Below are 22,702 nucleotides of genomic sequence, written 5' to 3' on the forward strand. Positions count from 1 at the left end.
CTATGGATGGGACTGCACTAAAGCAAAGCTTAATCCCCAAAACATTTTGTGGCAAACATTGGCGAACAGCTGTTTGGAAGCTCATCAATCTGTTAAAGCTGTGCAATGTACTACCGTAACTCTAGGGTGCATGAATATTCTGCTTATCAGCTCGCAATCTGGAAGTTGCTGAGTGCATGAAGATGTGACTTCATTTGAATGGATGCAGGCATCTTCCAGAGGTCTGGTGGCATATTTGGGAATCACAGCTGTCTGCATTCCACTGCACCTCTATTTAAAGCGACCTTTGCTGCAAACCGCCAGTTGTTGTTCCATTCCAATAAAACTTGGAAAACCAACAGGACGCTATGAACAACACGGGTAAGATATTTTTCAACTTTTCTCATTTAACATGCATGTTTACCTACAGCCATTGAATGTTTGAAAGCTATTGTATACAAAAGATACATCTAAGGTAAAATGAAGGTGCAATGTGCCTTCATTAATATTGTTTCACACAGTTACCACTAATGACATCTGTGTAGGCATTAAACCCAAACTCTTGACACCATGTCTTAAACGGTACTCAAGAGCCAAAGCTAATTGCATTCCAGTCTGGGAAGGAGAACTGTAATGAGATAAACATCTCCTGTGTCACTCCATGTAGTAATCTGCTGGCCTTGAAAACCATCGTTTTGAGGCCAGCATATTCACCATGGTGAAACACACCTTACAAGCTTTTAAGTAAAGAATGTCACATTACTGTAATTGCAAGTTCCTTTCTAAATGCGAGTAGGATTATAGTTTTAATATAGAGGCTATATGTTGCTGTCATTTCTGCACTAATGCTTACTCAGATGATTATATTGTCAGGAAGCAAGAAATAATAAGAGTTAGAACCGGTTTAAATAACAAAATTTTCTAGCCACAAACTGTGTCTGTTTAGCCACTACAATATTCTATCTGGATGCTCCAGTTGTAACATGTAATCAATTAACTCAGTTCTGGATATATGCTCTGACAACTGCAGTTCTTGCTAAACACAGAAAGTGTGAAAATGAAAAATAACACTTCCAAAGATACCACAGAATCAGAGATTACCCCTGACATGTCAGCTTTCACTAACAGCAAGAGAAAGAATGCTTGTGTTAGTTCACCTACTAGTATGAGAAAGACAGGTGACACAAAAAGTGCAAATGGAAGGCTAATTCAATAGTAAGGATACGGCTGTAGTTCTGTGGAATTATTATCTATGGTTATATTATTCTATATCCTTTATAGAGGCCACTGAAAATGAGACCCTATGAATACAAGTGTCACCATGAAACTCATCTCAGCTTGTGAGATGTGTTTGGTTCTAGGCATGATCAAGGAAAGGAGATTATGATCAACAGAACAATGGGCTACTCTTCTTCCTGTAGGGCTGATCTCTTTGTTATGTTTTGCAAAGCGGATCAGCTCATTCTGAAGATTTTTCCTACGGTAATAGTCAATTTCCTTTGCAGAGCCCTCACCCACCCAATCTGGAGTCACTGAACGTGGCATCCAGAGAGATATTTCACACCAGCATGTAAAGAGCAAAGTGAATGCTAAAGAGTCTCACAGCATTTTCTACCCAGAGAGCAGGGGGATAACTTTTGTGAGGCATGATTAATTTTTCCTCATTGTTTGCTCTGTTGGAATGGTGTTACCATAATTGGTAATAACTTTCAGTAGGTGGTATCAATGTGAATCTCATGATGCTAACATGAGATTTATTTTTGGAAGAATGTTCACTGTAGTGTGATGCTCTCCGAGAAGACTAGAATCATCAACGGCCTTCTCCTACTTTGCTCCAAAGCTCTCAGATTCTATCCCTAAGGATATCAGACAGTTAAGGATATCAGGATACCTGCTTAAGGTATCCTGTTAAGTTAAGGATAAGGATACCTGCCCTGTCTTCTCTCATTGTGCGCTCTTTTTCCTTACTGTAAAGAGCTTTGAGAAGCCACTTTTAAAAGTATTTTATACAAATAATGTTTATTATTATTATACTAAACTTTCATGGGGGACATCATTTGTTTCCTTTGCTCATTCACAGCCCAGCTGAGCGCCTCTCGGTATGTCGTCCCAGTCCTGCTCATGGTGGGCTGGGTAGTGGGATGTGCGGTGGTTGTCTATTTTGTATTTTCATAGGTGAGTGCTTTCTGTTGCTTGTGTTTCCCGAAAGGCCAAAATAGTCCCCTGCACTGTTTCACAGCCTGAGTTTCAGAGACACTACTGTGTATGGCGTGAACTGTTTTAATGCCTCTCTAAGCTTGCAAAAGAGTGCACATGCTAATGCAGGTAATTTGCATTTCAAGGGAACATCTCACTGTCTCTGTAGCAGAATAACATGTAGCAGGTGTGACCACTGTAGAAAGGTGAAAACACAGCCATCTCTCATTTCTTCAGTGTAAACATGCTCAGAGTAGGATCTACTGATTAGGGTGTACAGTAAGAACATCTTACCTCACACAACCTCACTTTCTCAGGAACTGCAGTCTGATGATATCTCCTTTCAGCTGTGGGGTTTTCACATGTTTCATATGGACTGTGTTTTAAGCAAGAGCAAGGGCTTCAAGCTGCCATTTTCCCCACAATTCAGCTTGTACACATCCCACAGTTCGCTTCAAGTGCACTTGTGTGCACTATGACACATCCACACACAAAAGAAGCATGCACTGGGATTTTCTGAAAAGCTGGTCAGAGTCAAAGACAAATGTAATCACCATTTTATGCAGAATAAGGAAACGGATACTGGTGTTTCATCCTTTATTGTACCTCAAACCTTATTGTACTACTACACTCTTTGCACGTTGCAGGACACACACTTTTGTCGTTGATTGAATTGTGTCATTGCAGCCTGAGTAAGAGAGTGTCAGCTATGGTATCAATCTGAAAAAAACAACAACAAAATATCTTCCTCTAATGTATTCGAGAAGTGAATAGATCTTCTGGAGGATTAACAACTTTTAAGCAACTTTTAAGTTATGTCATCACTCTAAACAGTGTGGGATATGTCACGTTAGTGCGCTCAGCGAAAATTAATTAGGTGAAGGATGAAGCAATGCATTGTTCTCTGTCATCAGAGATGGGGCCTTTGTCAGCAATTTTCATCACATGGACTGTTGTAAGCATAGCCCACATAAAGCCAATACCCACAAAAGATCACTACCAGTGAGCCACAATATAAATACCCAGCCTTAAAAGGGGGAGAGGGTTGGAGGATGAAGATTTTGTGCAAGTTAAATAATGTATAAGTAGAATTTCTGGTATTAAACACTATGCAATGCTGAATTAAACTCTCTCTTAGCATGTAACTATATATACAAAGTAAAAAACTGTAAAAGAAATTAAAAACGTGCTGTCAAAATCAAGCCCAAAAATGCTCATCAAGCACAGACTTCATTTTCAACACAAATGTTGGGATTTCATTTTCGATTTGTTGATATTTACAGTTAACTTCTGTTGCGTCTGTTCTATAATACCATTTTAATCTGTCTCTATGTGTGTTATAATAAAAATTTTCTTCACAATTATTCTCTGCTTTTTCAGGAAGAAATATAACAAGAGACTAAGAACAACATGTCACAAGAATCAAGATCTGTTTAGTATGTGTGAATATCCTGAAGCAAATTGAGCATCCTCATGTAAATACAAAACACGCTTTAAATAACTGTATAAATGTAATGCTGTACCAAACAAGCTTTGTTTTTATTTTTCTGGGCTGTCATCCATGTTTTTAGAGGCAATTATGAGATAGTCAACTAATTTGTCAGTAAACAAATTGTATTAAAAGAATTCCTTTGTTTTGTTTTTTATAGACATAATGCTATTAATTATCTACATAAGATCTTACAGCAACAGTAATGGCCATTTATGAGTGTTTATCTTTTTACCTTTGTATTTCAAACACTGATGATTATCATATCAGTAATGTGGACTGTGAATATCAAATAATTACCTTTGTTACCCAAAGAATGAGCAAGAAACCAATGAACTTCACTACTTTAATCAATTTACTATTTTAAATATATTCCTTTTTTAAGAGTGCAATAACCCAATTTATTAACATACAGTAATCGAAGTAATTAAGTCCTGCAATACCATATATTCTCTTATTTAGTTGGAAATGACACAATCTCATTTAGTCGGCTTTATGCCAGAGCTGTGCTTGGTTTAATCTACTAGCACATTACTCTTTGGGCACACTCAACATAATTGTTAAAAACATTGAGCATTTTCAGTAAATTGTTACAAGCATGCCAGAGGTCACTAATTTGAAGACAGATTTGAGCATTAGGTGCTGTGAGTGATACAGTTTCCCTGGTAACAGGAAAATCATAGCCTTTTCCAAGAATCCATCCTCTAAATTGGGAGAGCTTTTAGAGTGATACATAGTACTGTATATCTATATGAACAACTAAAGCAGAGCCTTAAATGCATAGTAGTACCCCATAGTGTTTAATCAGAAACTCCTCAGTAACTGATTGTCTTTCTGATAAATTATTGGTACACGATAAAACATAATACATTAAAGTCATGTTTTTAGAACCACAATCCTTTTACTTTTGTTTTTCCTTGGCAAAAAAATGTTGATCTATTTGCAGCATTTATCCTTAAAGGAGAGGGCAGTGCCACTAATAATATGTAACATGCAAAGACAGATGTACACATGCAGTATGTCTTTTAGATTCCTCTGTAAAACACTACGGTTATTATTTATCCATTAAGAAGGCCGCTGACACACAGAGCACCTCAGATGAATTAGTTCAGAAGTTTGTTCACAGAGAAAGCCTCGTGAGTTTGTGCCATTTCTTTAAGAGCCCATTGACATGCAGAGGTAACAGATTGAATAACCAGAGAGAAGATTTCAGGACCATCTAGTAGAGTGGCAGCAGTAGGAGGCTAAGAATAGCTTTAAAGTGTCATTTCTAATGGCTCCTAATACCATTTGCACCCTATTACTGTGAAATACTGTACATTTCAAAGCCAGACCTTGAAAAACATCTGTCATTTCCTGATTATGTAAACACATATACTATTTTTTTTCATTAAAACAGTGTTGGGGATAAAATTGCCTAACATATAACCACCGGTTCCAAGATACAGTCTGCTGCAGGCCTGTAATCCTAGTCCTTAAAGACGGGGAAAAAAAATAGAAAATGGACTGGCCTCCATATTTGTATTAAATGACTCATTTAATAACCAAGATCTTTGTATTTTTGTACCTAGTAACTAAAATTTAGAACAGGTATATTATTGCCACTGTGCACATTTTGTGCATTTATGCATTCATGGGAAGTACATGTACTGTATAATACCCACACTCTAAAATTCTACATGAGAGGTTTTGAACCTCATTGTACAAATCTGAGGATTGCGGATGACTTCATTTTTGAAAGGGATGCACGGAAACAGAGCCAAGATTAGCAACCTTTCATGCATTCTGACAGAAGGAAAGACTTCAGTTTTTTTGCATTGGAATAAAGGGGTACTAACATCCCAGCAGTAAAAAGCCACATGACATTGAATGAGGGAAGCCAGTTCAATCACAGATCAAAACAGCCTTTGCTCCAAAATTCTGCTAAGAACAGTAAGCAGCCCTTCGCCTTGTTGCATTCCACTGAGGTTATACAGGGAGAGCAAGTATCTATTTCAGCCTTTTCAAATCAATGATGTGTCTCCCGTTTATTTCAACTGACAGATCCTTCTGTGGATCCCTGACCTCTCCCACCAGGTGACATATTTTCCACTCCATATTTCAAACCTGTCAGAGGCTGTAGTACTGCCAAGTTATTTGCATGGTGGCTGAAATGGCAGGCCACAAGTGTAACAGGCAAAATCAGGCCATGTACATAATGCATCTGACTTTCACAAACCGAATCACTTTCTCCAGAACTTGTTTGGCGTTTGAAAGTCCTGGCATCACCTTCTTGCACTATACCACAGCAGGCAGCTTGAACCTCTGTGGCTCACAGTACAATTGCCAATTGTGACATGAGATTTGGAAGCTTCATAATTTATCCCTAACATACCTGTGACCCGTGAGGCCATCAAAAACCACTACCTGCAAAATGAAGTAGGTGGAAAATAAAATAATCCTAAAAAAACATTGCATATTTTTCCCTTTTCTCTGCTTTTGTAGTGGAAATTGCTTTTCAAACATAGCAGAAATGCAAAAGTTTTGAATCTGATTCTGAAATCATCATGGAGTACAGTGATAAAGACGCAAGGGGGTTATAAGTTTCCGTATCTATGCAAATAATGGAGTTGTTCGCACTTTGAATACATTCCCATTGTTCTGCCACCAGGGGGCAACCCCCGCACTATGTGACATCACCTCTTTTTTTTCTTTCAAGTAAACTGTGACACCCTCAGTTGCTTGAGTTTGCCTGTTGAGATGCTGGACAACACGTCCATGATTTCGAAGCAGCTGTGTTGTTTTTTTTCTGAACAATGAAAGAAGTGCTGGGTCTTTTGCCAAACCAGAAGCCTCTGAAAATACTTTTAGGAAGACCACGTGTAAATAAAAGTCAAAGTACTTCATTAGCATAAATGATCATTACCCAGTTTCATGTCCACGATATACAGTTGATATCTATTTTTTCAGTTGAATGAACTGGATAAATTCGGGCTGTGTGCCTTGTGTAGGATATAACAGCTATATCCCCGTATGAGGTTTATTTACGAACTTTGTATTGCCATTATCACGCATGACTTATTTATAATACACATACCAAGTCCACCTATGTGTGAAAATTCACAAAACCGTTTTTGAGATCTTGTAACATAAATCGTTCATTGAATACAACAATCATTATATATGTATTTTTGCTTTGAATGTTTTGAAGAATATACAAGTGAGTTACAGTACCTTTGGGATTTAATAGCTTTGATTATTATAATGGAATCATAACCACCTGCACATAATTGAGGATTTAACCACAAGAGTGGAAGTTATTTTTTCCAGCTAATCGTTAAACCTCAGCTACAAGGAAGTATCAGAGAGGTTTCAATTTGAGAATACGACCCTGAAAGGTGATCACGTACAGGAAAGGGAAGAGATTTCGGCGTGACCACAGGAGGTCATCATTTTTCACTATTCACAACACGATGCTTGGTTTGAAGTGCTCTTTTCCGACCCCAGAGGCAGGGGCAATTCATTGCTGGATAATGTTGTTGCACATAGATTTTTATCAGTAACTGTCAAACTACATTTATGGTCTTCTTAAACATCACTTCTTCAAATATTCAAGATCAATTTAAAAACATCCAACAAAATAATAATAATGATTTATTATTATTATTATTATTATTGATTTTGTTGGTAGCAGGTACTGTATGGAATACATTCAAAGCATTTCAGGTGGCGCAGTTAATATCATGCAAAACTGGGAGCAGGAATTATTCAAAATTAAAATTCTTTCATCTCAGGTTATACTGATTTTTGTTTGGTGGTTGCAAGATTAAAAAGGTATTTCAATTATTATCACTTTTGTGCATTTTGAAAAACAAATGAGCCCTGTATTCCCACTGTGAATACAATCAGTCCAGCTAATGTTTCAGATCTACTTACAAAAGCATCCTTTATGAGTCAAATTAGCATTTCACAGAAGAATTTTTTTTCATATTTCAAGTGCTGCATTCTAATTGGGTTTGACTGACACTCCATCTGTGAATATACAGGGATTTTTTAAAATGGGGGCTTAATAGATATTTTCACCAGTATGCTAGGTGTCATTCCATTTTTCTCCACTTAAGAGATGAGAGAGTGAGTGAGAGCAATTTCGTTCTGCTCTTTTGACGGCAAAATCTTCCCATTCTTGCATAATATTATTCCCATATCAAAGCAGCCCTGTTAAAGTACTGATATGAAAATCTCATGGGTGAATATTTCAGATACAGATGCTACAGATGACCTAAGGAAGCATGGAGAGATAAGTCAAAAAGGAAATGAATGAGTTAGAGCTGGAGTCTCCATCTCTGTAAGTAATTTGTTCAGTTCAGGAAACTCTAGTCCTTTAGGGCTGACTTTTGTTCCAGATGATTTCTAAATAACGTAATTTAATAAATCATCTGTTAACTGATCCTGGTTCAATTGTCATATGTTCAAAATACTTTCAGAAGATGTTTAAAACCCTTTTGCTCAGTGTTTCGAATACAGGGCCCGCAGTGTGTGTACAGTACTCCTGTATATAATGGAAATTGTGGGTTGTATTGTGGGGAAGATTTTGCACTGAATGGAATGTTTCAATCCAACGTCTTAAATGCTCACCTCTACAAAGGAAATATTAGAAATGCAGAGCCATTGCCCAAGCGATGTCAAATGTCTAATTTTCAAAGGTCAAATTGAGTTCACACTGAACATAGTGAAAATTACGGGTTTACCGTGTTTTGAGCAACATTTTTTTCACACACATGCTGTTCGTTATGAGAACTACTTACTGTACCAGCTAGTTATTTAGTTACCAGATTCATACCGTTAACATCTGTGTGCTAATTCTTAGTTAACACAGAGGTGCTAAGGTCAATTATCAAATTTCAGAATTTTACTTGATCTGACAGAATGTTCTACAGTAACTACAGCCTGTAACTGGATTTTGCTGAAATAAAAAAAACACATTTTAAAACTTTCTTAAGAAAGAGAGAGCAAAAGAAAATTGTTTATATTTTAAAAGAACGACCAGTGGCTTTTTTGCATGCATAAAGGAAGAGAAATAACATTTCCACCACTTGATTTTCCATTATGCGTAGTGTTTATTATGCACAAGAAGTTCGTTGTCTGCAATAAATTTGATATAATTTAATTTACTCTTAGATCACTTTAAACAAACTAGATTTGGGTATTCAAAATGACTGTTTTTGATGTGGTGCTAGTGAAGTTTTGTTTAAAAAACGTCAGTATCTAACATTTTTTGCATGTAGGGCTCTTCTGAAGAAGTTCTCATTTTCCATTTCTAAACTCTTCCATGGCCTGTCATTAGGAAAAACCTAATCTTTTAAAGCACTTGAAAGCAGTATCGTTTTGTAAATAATATGAATTCTTTCTTGACACATTTAGTCTGCACTGCCAGATATACTTCTACAATAACACATTAAGCATGTTTTATTTACTTGATTTTCTGTCCTTCTTCTGTCTTAATACGTTGTCACTGTGGTTAAAAAGAGAGACTTGTGTACTGCTGTCGTCTTGCGTGCCAATGTGTTAATCTTTTCTACCCTACCTACACTAGAAAGTAAACATTCATCCTTAATTTAGGGTTCTATAGTCTAACATGAATTGTTTAAAAAAAAAAGTCAAACCACGCAGACAGACTGGAAGACCAAGTGCTTGAGAAACCGGAGTGGAGGATTCAAGGTGCATGCGATGCCTGTCTCCTCTACAGCGGCTCTGAGGATGCCCAGAATCAAATGGGGGAAGAATGGGGTTAAGAGGTGTTAGTGGGGCCAGCAGGGGGCGCTCACCCTAAGGTCCATGTGGGTCCTAATGACCCAGTATAGTGACGGGGACACTATACTGTAAACAGGTGCCGTCCTTCGGATGAGACGTAAAACCGAGGTCCTGACTCTCTGTGGTCATTAAAAATCCCAGGGCGGTTCTCGAAAAGAGTAGGCTTGTAACCCCAGCGTCCTGGCCAAATTTCCCCCTGGCCTTTACCAATTATGGCCTCATAATAATCCCCATCTATGAACTGGCTTCATTACTCTGTTCTCCTCCCCACTGATAGCTGATGTGTGGGGAGCGTTCTGGTGCACTATGGCTGCCGTCGCATCATCCAGGTGGGGCTGCACATTGGTGGTGGTGCAGGGGATCCCCATTACCTGTAAAGCACTTTGAGTGCAGTGTCCAGAAAAGCGCTATGTAAGTGTAAGCAATTATTATTGTTATTATTAATTGAGAGGCTTTTATAAAGGAGACTGTGACGTCCAGTAGCAAAGGGCATGTAGTTCCTTTGAAGTCTCGTAATTAAGGGCTGTCAGGCGACTCCCTGATTTACTACAGGTTATAAGGCATTACGACGAATCCTTTACCATACACGCTATGCGAACTGCGTCAGTGCTACAATATTTTGTATTTGTATTTTGTACAGTATTTTTTTTTCTGTTTTTGAAACAGAACACAACATAAAACACACATTAACATATAACAAATATTACATAAAACACATTTACACATGAAAGTGTATGGTCTGTGACGCAGGCTAGCCATACAATACATTTAGAACATATAGGCTTGTGGGACGTGTTCCACTCATTTAAACACAAGGAAGCTCCTTCTAACTTCGGATCTATTTTCGCCCCAATTATACCGATAAAAGCCATACTTTTAGAGTAATCCCCTTTCAACCACATTGACTGTATCGTTATATGCAGATGAGAAGTAAAATCAACTTGACTTTTTTCTCCAAAGAAACTTAAATTCTTAAATGAGCAGAAATAGCAGTACACTGTATGTTAGAATGCTTTTAAAAATGTGACTAATCTAAATCTCGCAACCAACCATATATGTAAATGGACAATATAATACCAATAATCAAAACTTATTTTCGATAATGTAGCGCATCCCAAAATCGACAATTTTAGATTATTCAAAACTCAAAATACAAATTTAACATTGGTTTCTAATTATTGTTTTTTATCAATACTGTAACGCATACGGCCGACATTGCAGGTTGTGCGAGCTGGCTTACCAGCGCTGTGACGTCACCGCCCTTCCCTGTGAATAGCAGGGACCGCAGCCGTTGGGCTGATGGGAGATTTCCCTTTAGCTCAACTGGCTGGGTCCCTGTTGAGTGATGCCAGAGGCCTGGGTTTGAGTTCCAAGAGGTGGGGGGCCGACCTGTGGCAGCAGCGGAGAGGGCGCATACCCAAGTGAACCCCGGAGCGCTACGATACAATAGTTTGTCTTTCAAGAACCCTACGTTAGATATCTTTAGAAATTTAGTTTTCATATCTAACAACCAAAGCTGCATATATGTTTGAACAAATTTCTCATTCCTGCACCCATATATACAGTATATCAACCACTAAGAGTTCAGCCAACTGTGTGAAGTGTTGAGTTCCGTTATTCCGTTATTCTCATTGTCCGGAACATACACCTACGTCTTGAGTTCAAATTACAGCTTTTGCTGCCTGCTGTCAGTCCGGTGCCAACAAATGTGTTTTTAATCATGATTAAAGCAGAATTTACAGTAACACATCTGAAGGGAATCTATAATGGCTTATCAGTGACGCACTTTGACCTTCGCAGAAGCATAGACGATCTGCTGCAGAAACAGAAAAGACTCTTGATGGGTTTTTGGCTGATTCAAATACACCCATTGTATTTTTAGTGCTTGCGAAAAGGTGTATACTGTATGTCAACAAAACACAGATAAAACAGAACCACTTTTATGTTAGAATTTATTAACAAATTATTTCTGAAGATGTTTATTACAAAGTACCTAAATCCAGGCATCTGAGGTATTTGTGTTTAACTTTCTAAATACTGTATTAATACACCTTGGACTAAAGGTATTCAACTTTTAAAGTTATGGAAGGGTGAAGTTTAAAAGGTATCACCTTCAATGGCAGATACTACAGATTGCTAGGATTTGACAAAAACACTTTTTGCAATAAAGAAATCAGTTTCTTGCCTTTCTGATACAGGATTTTGTTTTCTTTTATAACTGGCCTAAATATCATTTATAGAATTTTAACTTCCTATATAAAGAAAATTGACAAAAAGTACATCTCTTGAATGTAAGCAGTGAACACATTCCTTTCAGAAAATGATATCACTTGAGTAGGTGTATCGTAGGAGTACTATCAGCAAAGACTGAAGTCATCTTGAGTATTAACCCCCTCTACTCTTAAGAGATGACATTCAGTGTAATCTTTCTAAAGTCAAATTAGTCATGAATCCTTAAAATTCTCTTTTATAAATGAAATCATTAGTTTTGTGAGAAGAAATGTACAGGGTACACTTAAGAGAATTTGAAATCTTTGGTGTAAATGTTATTTTTATTTGCTTTGCCTCAAAGTCATATCTTGACTTTCTGCAAATGAGTTCATGTCAATCAAGCCCCCTTAACCAGGAATCACAATTTAACAATCCCCTCTCATATAAAAAAGTAAGTTCGTAAGGCTTTTTCTGTTTTGCAAAGAAACAATTATACATGAAGTGTAAAACTAGAAACACAACACAATATATGCGATACTAGTAATTTCAATTTTTATGAAAAATCTTTATATAGAAAATGTTCAGATCCGTTTTTGTGCTGCTATACTTTAAGTGTATGAATACTGGCTTTAAAAAATCTAAGTTTAATGAACTGTTTGAAGATTAATTACCATTTAGCACATTTACTAGGTAAGAAAGAAAGAACAGTTCTGTGTGAGAGGGCACTGCATTTAGTAACCCTCCCCTGTACACATTCAGTGGAATCCCTGCAAGTAGAGTCTAACAGTCTGTTGACAAGGGGTCTTTCTTTGACTTGTTGCCCACTTCACCAAACTCGACACTGCTGCAATGGCGCCATGTAATCTTTCTTGCGACAAGAAAAGGCTTCAGCAAATTCTGGAAAGTTCTGTAATGACCCTAAAACCCTGTTTGAGGAACAAAAAAAAAAACAATTATTTTTTTGGAGTTTAATCCTGTCACTTTTTACCACAAATGTATAATAATTACTTCTTCTAGCACTTTCTATGATATACAGTAGATAACTAAATACTAGAAACACTAAAGAGTAGTGAATTACTTAATGACCATTAATTATTTTGTATCTTATTTCCCTGTAGAATAATGTCATTTGGCTGTGCTGAAACACCCCTGGTTATTGCATGAAGGCTAAAGTTACTATGAATAATGATTACAGTAAAGCATTTACAGTATATGAAATCGTGTACCAATGTAATGTATAAGGTGTATTTATCTCTATTGTTGTTTATGCAAAGTGACCAGAAGACATTCAAACACATACAGGAGATACAGTGCTATTTAAAAAAAACAAACCTGAATTTTCCAGGGCTGTGCACATCAGTTTTGATAGAATTAACAGCATGTTCAGGTCTATAGGTACCACACCACACCTAAAATGAAACAATAAGTCCTTTTTTCTTTTACCCCACACATGTTAGTCAACAAAAACAAAACAAAAAACATAATAACTGGCTACAGTTCATCTCCTATAGTGAAAGATCAACAAAGAGAAGCTTTGTTTTTGTTAACATGTTCACATTTTCTCCAAATCTGCTCATTGCCTGTGCTAGATCTGAGAGATAAGCAATAAGATTAGCTTTTCTACTTTACAGTGCACAAGAAATACATCTCTGCTTTGAAAAAGTTGTTTCTACAAAACTGTTTTTGATGAGAGGCAAAACATTTATAGGTTAGAAAACATTTATATTATTAAATAAAGCATTAAATGTGATTTTAAAACATTAATATAACTTTATCAGTAAGTTATATCTCATGCTTTAATTAATTTAGGTATTCACAGATCGCCAAGAACAAGGATTCTCTGTGTCTTAGTCTGGAGCTTACCTGTGCAAAATTGAGAAAGAACAGCTGTCTGTGGTTCAAGTCAATTCCTGGCAGTAGCTCCTCCTGTCCATTTTTGTTAATGTAATTTTGGTATGCCTGGAAATTCAAATAAAGTTTTTTGATTGTATTCATTATAACATGGCTTGGATAGTTCAAGAAAGGAACTGTCATAAAGTTTAGTGAAAAGCATATTCATGGGATGAATTGTAGAAAACTGTAATGCCTAAAACACCTAAAAGGGGTTTTCTAGTTTTCAGTATTACTTTATTTTAATTGATATTTCAATATACTGTATATGAATTGCTACGTCTTAAAACTATACATATTTTACAAATGTTTTTTTACAAAAAATAAAGACACTTGCTTTTTCTTCATGAAGGACTGAACTAGAGAAATAGATTTTACAAGAAATTCTCCTCCCTGTACAAAAAAAAGTCCTAAAATAAAAAATGACACATAATCAAAAGAGAACAAATCCTTTTCATTCACAGGGCTTACTTGATATGCTTGTCTGACTCCACCATTATCTGCAATGTTCTCTCCCAAAGTATTAACTCCACTGAGCTGTTCAAAAAATAGAGAAAAAAAATTAGGCTTTTCTTTGAAAAGTCTTTTTCAAAGAACTTTTAACAAAATTTTGGGCAGCACTTTTCTCAGAAGGAATATTCTCGCTATAAACAGCCCAAATTAAACGCATATTGAAACCAGATTAATTAGTGGTATTTCATTGTAAGCTGAAAGGGCAAGATTGATTTCAGGAGATACAGACAGGCCCCATGGAGCGATAGAGGATGCCCACACTTTTCCTTTCATTTTGAAACCGCTGGGCTAGAGAGAGTGACAAAACTGGCCATGTGGGCAAGTTCCCCAGAACAAACCAAAAAATAGGACAACACCAGTCCCAAATGTAGAAAAATATAATTGTGAAGATTTAAGAAGGCACGTCTGAAGAAAAACGTTCAGCTGGAAAGTTGGATTTGTCATAAGCTCTCTCAGACTGGGTCATGTAACTATACACCCATTTTTAGTGATGAACAGCTGCTCTTGACGCAAAGGACCAACTCCAACTTAAAAACGGGCAAGCAACGGGTAAAAGCAAAGTCCGGAAGTAACAGGAATGGGTGATCAGGGTGACCAGGCAGCTGGAGGATTAGGAGCGAGTGTTAGCCAGAAAGCTGGATGCTGGAGGAAGTTGTAGAGAGCAGACGAGAGGCCCACAACACAGACAGGGCTGAGCAGAGAACAAAAGTCAAGAAAGTCTTCCCCGATGACACTGAAAGTGCAAAACAGAAGATTTTGCATTGAAGGACATGAACAGTGATGAGAAGAAAAGAGTTCTTGAGAGCTTAAACATCCTGATTCTCTCTCAGTGTGGCAAAACCGGTTCTGAGATTTTTTAACCTGTTCATCTCTTTTTTTTTCCCTTAGGATCTTGCATCGTTTGTTGTTCAGAACGTAGAAACAAACAACAACCAGTAAATGTAGATGAACACATCAATTGTGTTAATAGATTCCACGGGTTCGGACAATGTAGCCTCTTGGGAGCTGTTGACTGGAAGTCGGTTTAAAACTCATGGATGAGCCAAAGTCACTGCCCCTGTGTGTTACTCTCACTGTCTGCCCTGTCCTCTGAGATCTATCTTCGTGCAGAATGGAGCAGGGGCTCCTGGTATGAACTGCTCCACCCGGGATCGCAAAGTACTGCAGTGGGTGCTGAAGTCAGCGCAGGTCATTACTGGCTGTGAGCTACCAAACATCCAGGATATCTACTCAGCGAGATGTCTGAAGAAGTCCAGGTCCATTCTCAAGGACCCCAGTCATCCCAGTCACAAACTGTTTTCCCTCCTACCATCCAGTAAACGGTACCGAAGTCCAGCAGTACCATTCGGTCAAAGTCCAGCAGATTACGGATCAACTTCTACCTCCAGATAATAAGACTGCTAAATAGCCAAGCTGCAGCTCCTTCAGCAAATCACCTGTAATGGCTACATGGACATACAATTTCCATTGTATTCAGCATACTATACTACTTGGACATAATATATTGCATACACCCTGGACACATAGCAGCTCTATTCATATTGAGTATTGTCTAAGTTTATTTAATTCAATTTCTATTGTACTATTATGTATTATTATGTCACCTTCTTTTGTAACTTTAATTTTGTGATTTTTATCCCCCTCCAGTGAGCTCGTAGAAAAGACATTTCATTGCCAGCAACTACTGCTGCTTCACGCTGTATTGTTGTGCATTGGATAAATAAACTTTGATTTGATTTGATTTGAACAGTGCAAAGTTTGAGACACTGAGCCACCAGTTACCATTTTACTACCAATGCCCATGTCAGAGACAGAGCTACTGTACATGGTGCAATGCTAAATGATTTTTTTTTTAATTCAGCAATCGGAATTTAAGGCACCTTAATTTGAATTTAATTGAATTGGTCCCATAGCTTTTTTAATTACTTGAAATACTCTTAAGTATATGAATTAGCCTTATCCTTTAAAGTGACTAATGAGCATAATTTAATCGAACTCAAGGTAATTTAATTTCAATTTATTTTTTCTTAATTATGGTAGAAATTAGGTACCTTGGTTGGTTGTTGACTACTAAAGGATTTCTCAATGTGTGCGCTAGCAGCGGGGGGATCAGTTCACACTCTAAACAGACGACGCATACGGTAGGCTAAACAATCCTGAGAACTTTTAGTGAATTTTGTGTTGAATTTGTTTCCTTGGGCAGCTATCCATGAGGTTTTTCGCATCATAGCTGGACATCTTTAGATTCATGGTTATTTCTTTTTTAAAGATTCATTTGTTGCATTGGCACCCAAATACTAAGCTACTACACAAATCTTTTTTTTAAGATCAGACTTTCTGTCTTAATAATAACCATTTTGTGGATGCTTACATTTTGACCACCAGCTAGATCCCAGGAGAAGTTCCCATACTGGTCAATCATGCACTTGGAAAGTTCATTAAATTTAGCAGCTGACTCCTTTGTCCACCAGTCTGTGAGGTCTCCATCTTTGTCAAAGTTTCTACCTGTTTAGAGAAAGCAAAACTCACTGCATCAAATCAGTTTAACAGTATACCAACACTGTACTCTGCGGCAGAATGCACTGTCCTGGCTTTGGTCAAGGAATGAAGGAAAAACACTTATAACACTGAGAACATTGTCTTCAAAATTATACTTGTTTGTTGATGAGACTGCCTGCCAAGAATAAGCACACAATGCTGATTGAAGATGGAGTTCTTCTAACTCTAACATGAAAGTTTTGTTTGTCTCTGAAGTGCTTGTGGGTGTCTGTGCCTGTCTTGTTTCAAAAGTATTTATTATGGCGGTAAGGATTGCAGTGCTGGGTAATTAACATGCAGTCACTAGGTGTTGCCTCATCCTGCTCTCAAACACAAGAATTAGATGCTTACCTGTTATGGTACTAAATCCGTGTGGGATTTGTCACATTCTGCAGACAGACGGTCTTAACCTTTTAACCACATGCAAGTTTTTTTCTGGATCAAAGGCATAGCAGTACAGTACGTGCATTAGGGGTAAGAGTGTCTCAAAACACTGGTGAATCTTTCTTGTAGTTGATTAAGCACCTTTTGTTTCGAAAAGCCAGTTCACTTTGTCTCTGCCTTCACAATGTATACAAACCAGGGAATCAATACTTTCCTTCAAAACCCCCCCCCCTCCCATTGTTCAAACAAATGTGAAGAATATAACTGTGGCTTCTTACCATTGTCATCAAAGCCATGGGTGATTTCATGGCCAATGACCATGCCAATAGCACCGTAATTGAGGGATTTGGATTGACCCTTGTCAAAGAAGGGCGGTTGCAGAATTCCAGCGGGGAAAACTACGAAAAAGAAGAACAGATGTTTCCTCCATTAAAACACGAACCAGAATACACAAGCGGCAATGCCAGTATAATTGGTCAATAAAAATGATTCAGTGCTGCAGTGCTGTAACTCCTATTTAGTCATCTATTTTATGCTTAAACGCTGACTCGTGGGATCATTCGGTATTGCTCAATTGAGCCGTTTCTCAGTTGAAGTTTCTTTCCCCTTCAATCAAGGGCTGAAATTAGAAAATGGCAAATTGCAGGTGACACATACAGCATGCAAGCTCATCCCAGAAGTTCTGTGGTACGCTGTAATGCATTATGGAGCGGTCATTTTCATTTTAAAAAGTAGAATTTGTTTCAAAAAGGCACGAGGGCTGATTTCATTTTGCATAACATCTCTTGCTTAGGAATATAAGCACAGCAATTCTTGACATTTTTTAAAGTGAAACTGGCTTTATAAAGACCATCTGGCACACAGTATTCTAAATCCTATCCAATATTTTTCAAAGGAGGACCACAGACTTCCCCTTTTTATTGAAAGGGATTTTAAAGGACTAAGGCACAATATTTAACAGTGTCTGTAAAGCAAATATTGCGGGATACAATCCCATAGCTAATGTAAATAGCAGGCAAATATGATACTGATCCTTCTGAGTTTTCCTCTAAAAAGAGAGAATAGACAGATATGGTTTTAGTTAAAAGAAACTGACTGTGTTGGTAGAGTTTCTAAGGGGGGGATTGAAAAAGTCCAAAGGATTAAGAATTTTGTGCTCTGAGAAAAGAACAACAGGTCCTGTTCTCATAATTATCCTTAGCTTTGGTGAGTAGCTGGCTGATAGCTGCAATTGCTCACGACTCTCTTTTATCAGGTAACAGACATTCCGTTTTGAAACTAAATGCTCTCTTGGTACGCAAATAATTGAACCTACCTAAGAAAATATCTTGTAGATGTTTTTCTGCTGGAATATCTGCTACTGTTTTGGATGTCTCTTATATGACTAAATTGGTGTGACTCTCACTGTATAAAAAAGGGAAATACCGCTGTATTCAATCTGAGCTACATTTAGAACGGTATTCTGTACTGTGCTCCTGTATGCATACTGTACATAAAGATCTGCTTTCTGTTCCCTTCAAGGATCTGATCATTGAGTGATCCTACAACTTGGTCTTAACTCATTCAAAGCTGGTAAATCCATTGACCATGCACTTTGTCACATGTACTGTAAGTGATTACTTATTATTTTTATGGTAAAATCTTACCTATTTGATTTCTGCTTGAAGAATAGAAGGCATTGACAATAGCTGCTCCAGTGATCCACCTTTAGATTACAAAACAGTGGCATTATTGAAATCTTCACTTTCTACATAGATCATAATACTACTGGATTTTAAGGTTTGGGATATTTACAACATACAACGGTTAGAACCAAGTTTTCCAAAACATCAAACTTAACTTATTGTTTAACTTGTTGTCCAATTCATTGATCATGGGAGAGGGTAGTATGGCATGTGCTTACAGGGAAAGTAAAGTAACTATTGCTGCTGCTAGAAACTGGAATCGTACTATAACACAATGTGACAAAACCATTATCATATAAAAACAAACCGCTACTAAAAGCGGATACTGTACAGTATGTGTGCCATGCTACATGAAACAAAGGAGACTCAAACACAGCAAGTTGTACATTTAAAGCATGCAGGTGGAAGAGATGAGTCTGTTATGTGACATAACCTCCTAGGTCTCCCAGATAGTGTTGAATTCTCCTGAGTCCAGTGTATGGCCTTTTGGAGAAGTGTAATTCACTGCTGTGAGACTCGGGAAGGTGAATTTGCCCTTGAAATAGCAATCAAATTTTAGTTAGAGTGAAACTGAGCACACCACAGACCCACTGGAAGGCTGATAATTATGTCACAAAAACTGAATAACTTTTCAGTTATTGACTCTGGGGGTTTGGCTTTAATAAAGGTCTCTGTACCTGTATTAAAAATGGTTCTGTTTCTCTTACTTTCTTTTTTCACTTTGTTCTGTTCTCCCATGTTAAATTGCAGAGATAGAATTCAAATCAAACAGAGACACTTACTCCTCTTTGTTGACTTTTTCTTTGAGTTTCTGTAGACGTTTCTTCTGTCCAAACTCCAGATTCTGGAGGATATTTTCAAAGTATTCTTCCACATTGTAGTTTAACTGCGGCAAAAGAACATGAAAAAAGGCACTCTGGAGACTATTTTATGTAAAGTAGGAATGAGAGTGAACTGGGCGAATGTGGAGAGATGTGGATGACATGGAGATACAGTTGATAGAATCTGACAACTAGTCTGATGGCAAGTGGGTTCATGTCCCCCTGGCAATTTAAAACAATTCCTTATCTCTCACTTTCACTCCCTCTTTAGGCAGAGAGTTTTAGCGTTTGTTTGTACAATGTAAATTGTACATATATTAAATATAATTAATATATTTGCACATGAAGCATTTTAAGTTTCTTTGTCAAGTTCAAATGTTCAGTGGGTTACATATCGAGAAATGACCCCAAAACTACAGTCTGAAATTATTTGAAGTAACAGTAATCAACATGCAGCTTTCATACTGTAAGTCAAGAACAAAGATAAAAATGACTTTCCACCACACGATAATAATTTACAACATCATTATCAATTTCTCTTATTTTCAAGAATTAATATTCTAAATTGGGTCTTTTTAGTGCATTTTACAATTTTTACATAACAAAACTTCATTTAAATTAAATGTTTTTTTTCCTGTATATCCTAACATTGTGTGTGCCTTTTTTATTGTTTTACTATATTATCTAGTATACTCTATGTAAATGATATGTCAACATAAACACCTACGTTTTTATCATAAGAAACCTCTTCTCCCTTTTTTCCCATTTTGTATTTACAGTATATGTTTTCACTGCTTGCATGAAATACCCTACACTTGTCTACATTGAATACCCTACACCTGTCTACAGTTCTTGTGCAGTATTGAATTTTATCTACATTAAATCGTTATGAATTTGATCTACAGCATCTGCTAATCCTAGTAGGTATCAGCTGAGCAATTCATTACAACTGAATCTAGATCATGGGTAGTGGTCCTAGTACAGATCCCTGTGGTACTCCACTAATTACATCACATTAAGATGAATTCTTCATTTTCTGTGCACAGTCATAATTAATTGTGTAATTGTTATATTTTTATAGTGTAGTTAAAAGAAAACATTTCACAACAGTAGCTCTATACAATTTAAACATACATCTTTATACTCTTTATCCAGCTGGGCGTTGTCCTTGATATTTTCTGGGTATCCAATCCTTTCCCTAATAGCTCTTGCCTACAAAGATAAAAGATTAATAAGGTAATGACATCATGAATTTTCCTTATGTTTCTACGAACATTTTTCTGTTGGTTGAAATATCATCTGAGGGCTAAACAGGTATGTACAGTAACTGGTTCTGCATCTAATTAATCAAAATCAGTTCCTACAGTGAACCAAACTTTGTTTAAACATTTTCCATTACCTTAAGTATAAATCAAAATTTTAAAACAAGAATCTTGAATTAATCATCCCCTAATAAAAAAAAAACATGTAATATATTTCATTACAATATTTTCCCATCCACGATAAAATCAAACAGATATTGTAAATATCTAAATCTCAGATAGCCTCTATTTGTTATAGTACACTTTGCCCCCCATGTCTCTCCAGATGTTTTACAGACAAAAGCATGCACAACAGATGTTTTATGCACAACAGATGTTGTACTGTATGTTCTGTATAGGTACAGTGGATAATTGGCCAGGGAAGAGAGAAAAACACAAAAACCCAAAGAGGAGAAAATAGACCTGTGGGTCCAGGCAATGTGTCTTGTGCGTCTACATACAGTCCTGGGGAGAGGTGGATCAGAGGGCTCTATCTCTAATGCAGGGCCCAAATTAAAGGGTAAGGGGAATGACTGAGCATTCCCCTTCTTTTTTTCTGTGATGTGCAGTAGCCCCATGGACAAATAAATGTGTTTCTTGTCTAAACTTCTACCAAGATACTGTTTTCCTAAAAGAGTAGGACAGCATTGCACTGCCCAGCTCGATCTCAGACCAGGTATGAGCTCACTGATACTCTCCCTCCCCAACTCAGAGCAAGGATGACCTCATACTCTTCACCTCCCCCTCCCCCTGAATTCAGCCATGAGCTTGAGCCTCCTACCCCTCAGCAAACCCACTATGAACCCAGACTGGGCAAGACTTTGCTGTACATAAGCTGTTCATCATGGTGTTTTCTTTTATTTTGCAACTTGAATCCTGCCTAAACACAACGTATCCTAAAATACACAGTGTGTCTGTAATGACTTTATTATGCTTTCCCGTAATGCCAACAAACCTGCTTCCTGATGTAATACAATACATGTTTAGACCTGCATGTAAATGTAACTTCTGAACTCCAGTTCCTCCTGCTTTCAGAACTGATGTCAATGCCTATAATATTCAACAGGTAACAAGTCACAAACACAGTTATTAATCGGTATAAGTGATTCTCTGACTCCGATGGGGATATAAGGCTGCCAAGTGCTGCTTTCAAAATTCTGAAAACTGTTTTCATAATGATAGAGAGAAGCCAATCATTATTAACCTGAAGCATGGTTTTGTCAGCTTTTCCAGTCCTTCACCGCTAATCAGGGAAACAGGCATAGCTGATTTCTGAGACAAAATAATTCAGCGGAGCACAACAAACTTAATTCTAGTGCTCCGCCACGCTTGACTGGACTGCTTGTGACAGGAAGCCCTCCCAGACATGCAACAGGCCCCTGGAAATATTGAACTTTGGAAAACAAATAATGCCAAGACGGAAAAGTTCAACACTCAGACAATCTCCGAGCTGCTGTACACCCTGGCTCTCTCTGGACACTCCAGCCCTTGGGAAGTTTCTAATGATTTAATTATGTCTTTCAGCAAAGGCAGCGAAACAGCTCCCTGATGAGATGAATCAAGCGGCAGTATTTTAATGTAAGACACAAAATAGACAGCTATGAGAGTATTATGGGTTTGGGTCCAGTTCTTTAGAAACATGCTGTTATTCTTTGGTGCTATTAAAGTATTAGGGATTGCTGAGGTGGTTCTACAGATTTAAGTTTAGGGTGCCTTTCATAACCAAGTCCCAGGTACCTACCCCAGAGCCCCTTGCGATACGCTATGCTGTGCAGCTGAAACAAACCTTTTCTTCTGCTTTTCTCTTGGTTTCCTCATCCATCCACTGAAGGTCATCTAAAGTGTTAATGAATACCTCCCGGATCTCATCGATCATTTCTTCCACCTGTTTCAAATGGATGCACA

General features: G+C 37.4%; 1 protein-coding gene and 1 long non-coding RNA gene across 5 annotated transcripts in view; one reads left to right on the top strand and one right to left on the bottom strand.

Moving 5' to 3' along the window:
* Positions 1-300: 300 nt before the first annotated feature.
* On the top strand, positions 301-3,801 carry LOC148837128 (uncharacterized). The gene is made up of 3 exons (XR_016090915.1): positions 301-360; positions 2,060-2,154; positions 3,556-3,801. It is a non-coding gene; the product is annotated as an uncharacterized LOC148837128 (long non-coding RNA).
* Positions 3,802-11,389: 7,588 nt separating this feature from the next.
* The window catches only part of LOC148837129 (neprilysin-like), a 36,491-nt gene continuing 25,178 nt past the window's right edge, over positions 11,390-22,702 (bottom strand). For all 4 annotated transcript variants that reach the window (XM_088913782.1, XM_088913780.1, XM_088913781.1 and 1 more), the window contains 10 exons: positions 22,584-22,682; positions 20,631-20,708; positions 19,458-19,561; positions 18,637-18,695; positions 17,269-17,388; positions 16,440-16,573; positions 14,027-14,092; positions 13,529-13,624; positions 12,998-13,074; positions 11,390-12,591 (listed from right to left, as the gene is read on the bottom strand). In XM_088913782.1, the coding sequence (XP_088769908.1) occupies positions 12,492-12,591; positions 12,998-13,074; positions 13,529-13,624; positions 14,027-14,092; positions 16,440-16,573; positions 17,269-17,388; positions 18,637-18,695; positions 19,458-19,561; positions 20,631-20,708; positions 22,584-22,682 (933 nt within the window). In that variant the 3' untranslated portion in view covers positions 11,390-12,491. The remainder of the gene's footprint in view (positions 12,592-12,997; positions 13,075-13,528; positions 13,625-14,026; positions 14,093-16,439; positions 16,574-17,268; positions 17,389-18,636; positions 18,696-19,457; positions 19,562-20,630; positions 20,709-22,583; positions 22,683-22,702) is intronic.

Source organism: Atractosteus spatula, chromosome 4 (genome assembly GCF_055471065.1).
Source record: "Atractosteus spatula isolate fAtrSpa1 chromosome 4, fAtrSpa1.hap1, whole genome shotgun sequence".
Lineage (NCBI taxonomy): Eukaryota > Metazoa > Chordata > Actinopteri > Semionotiformes > Lepisosteidae > Atractosteus > Atractosteus spatula.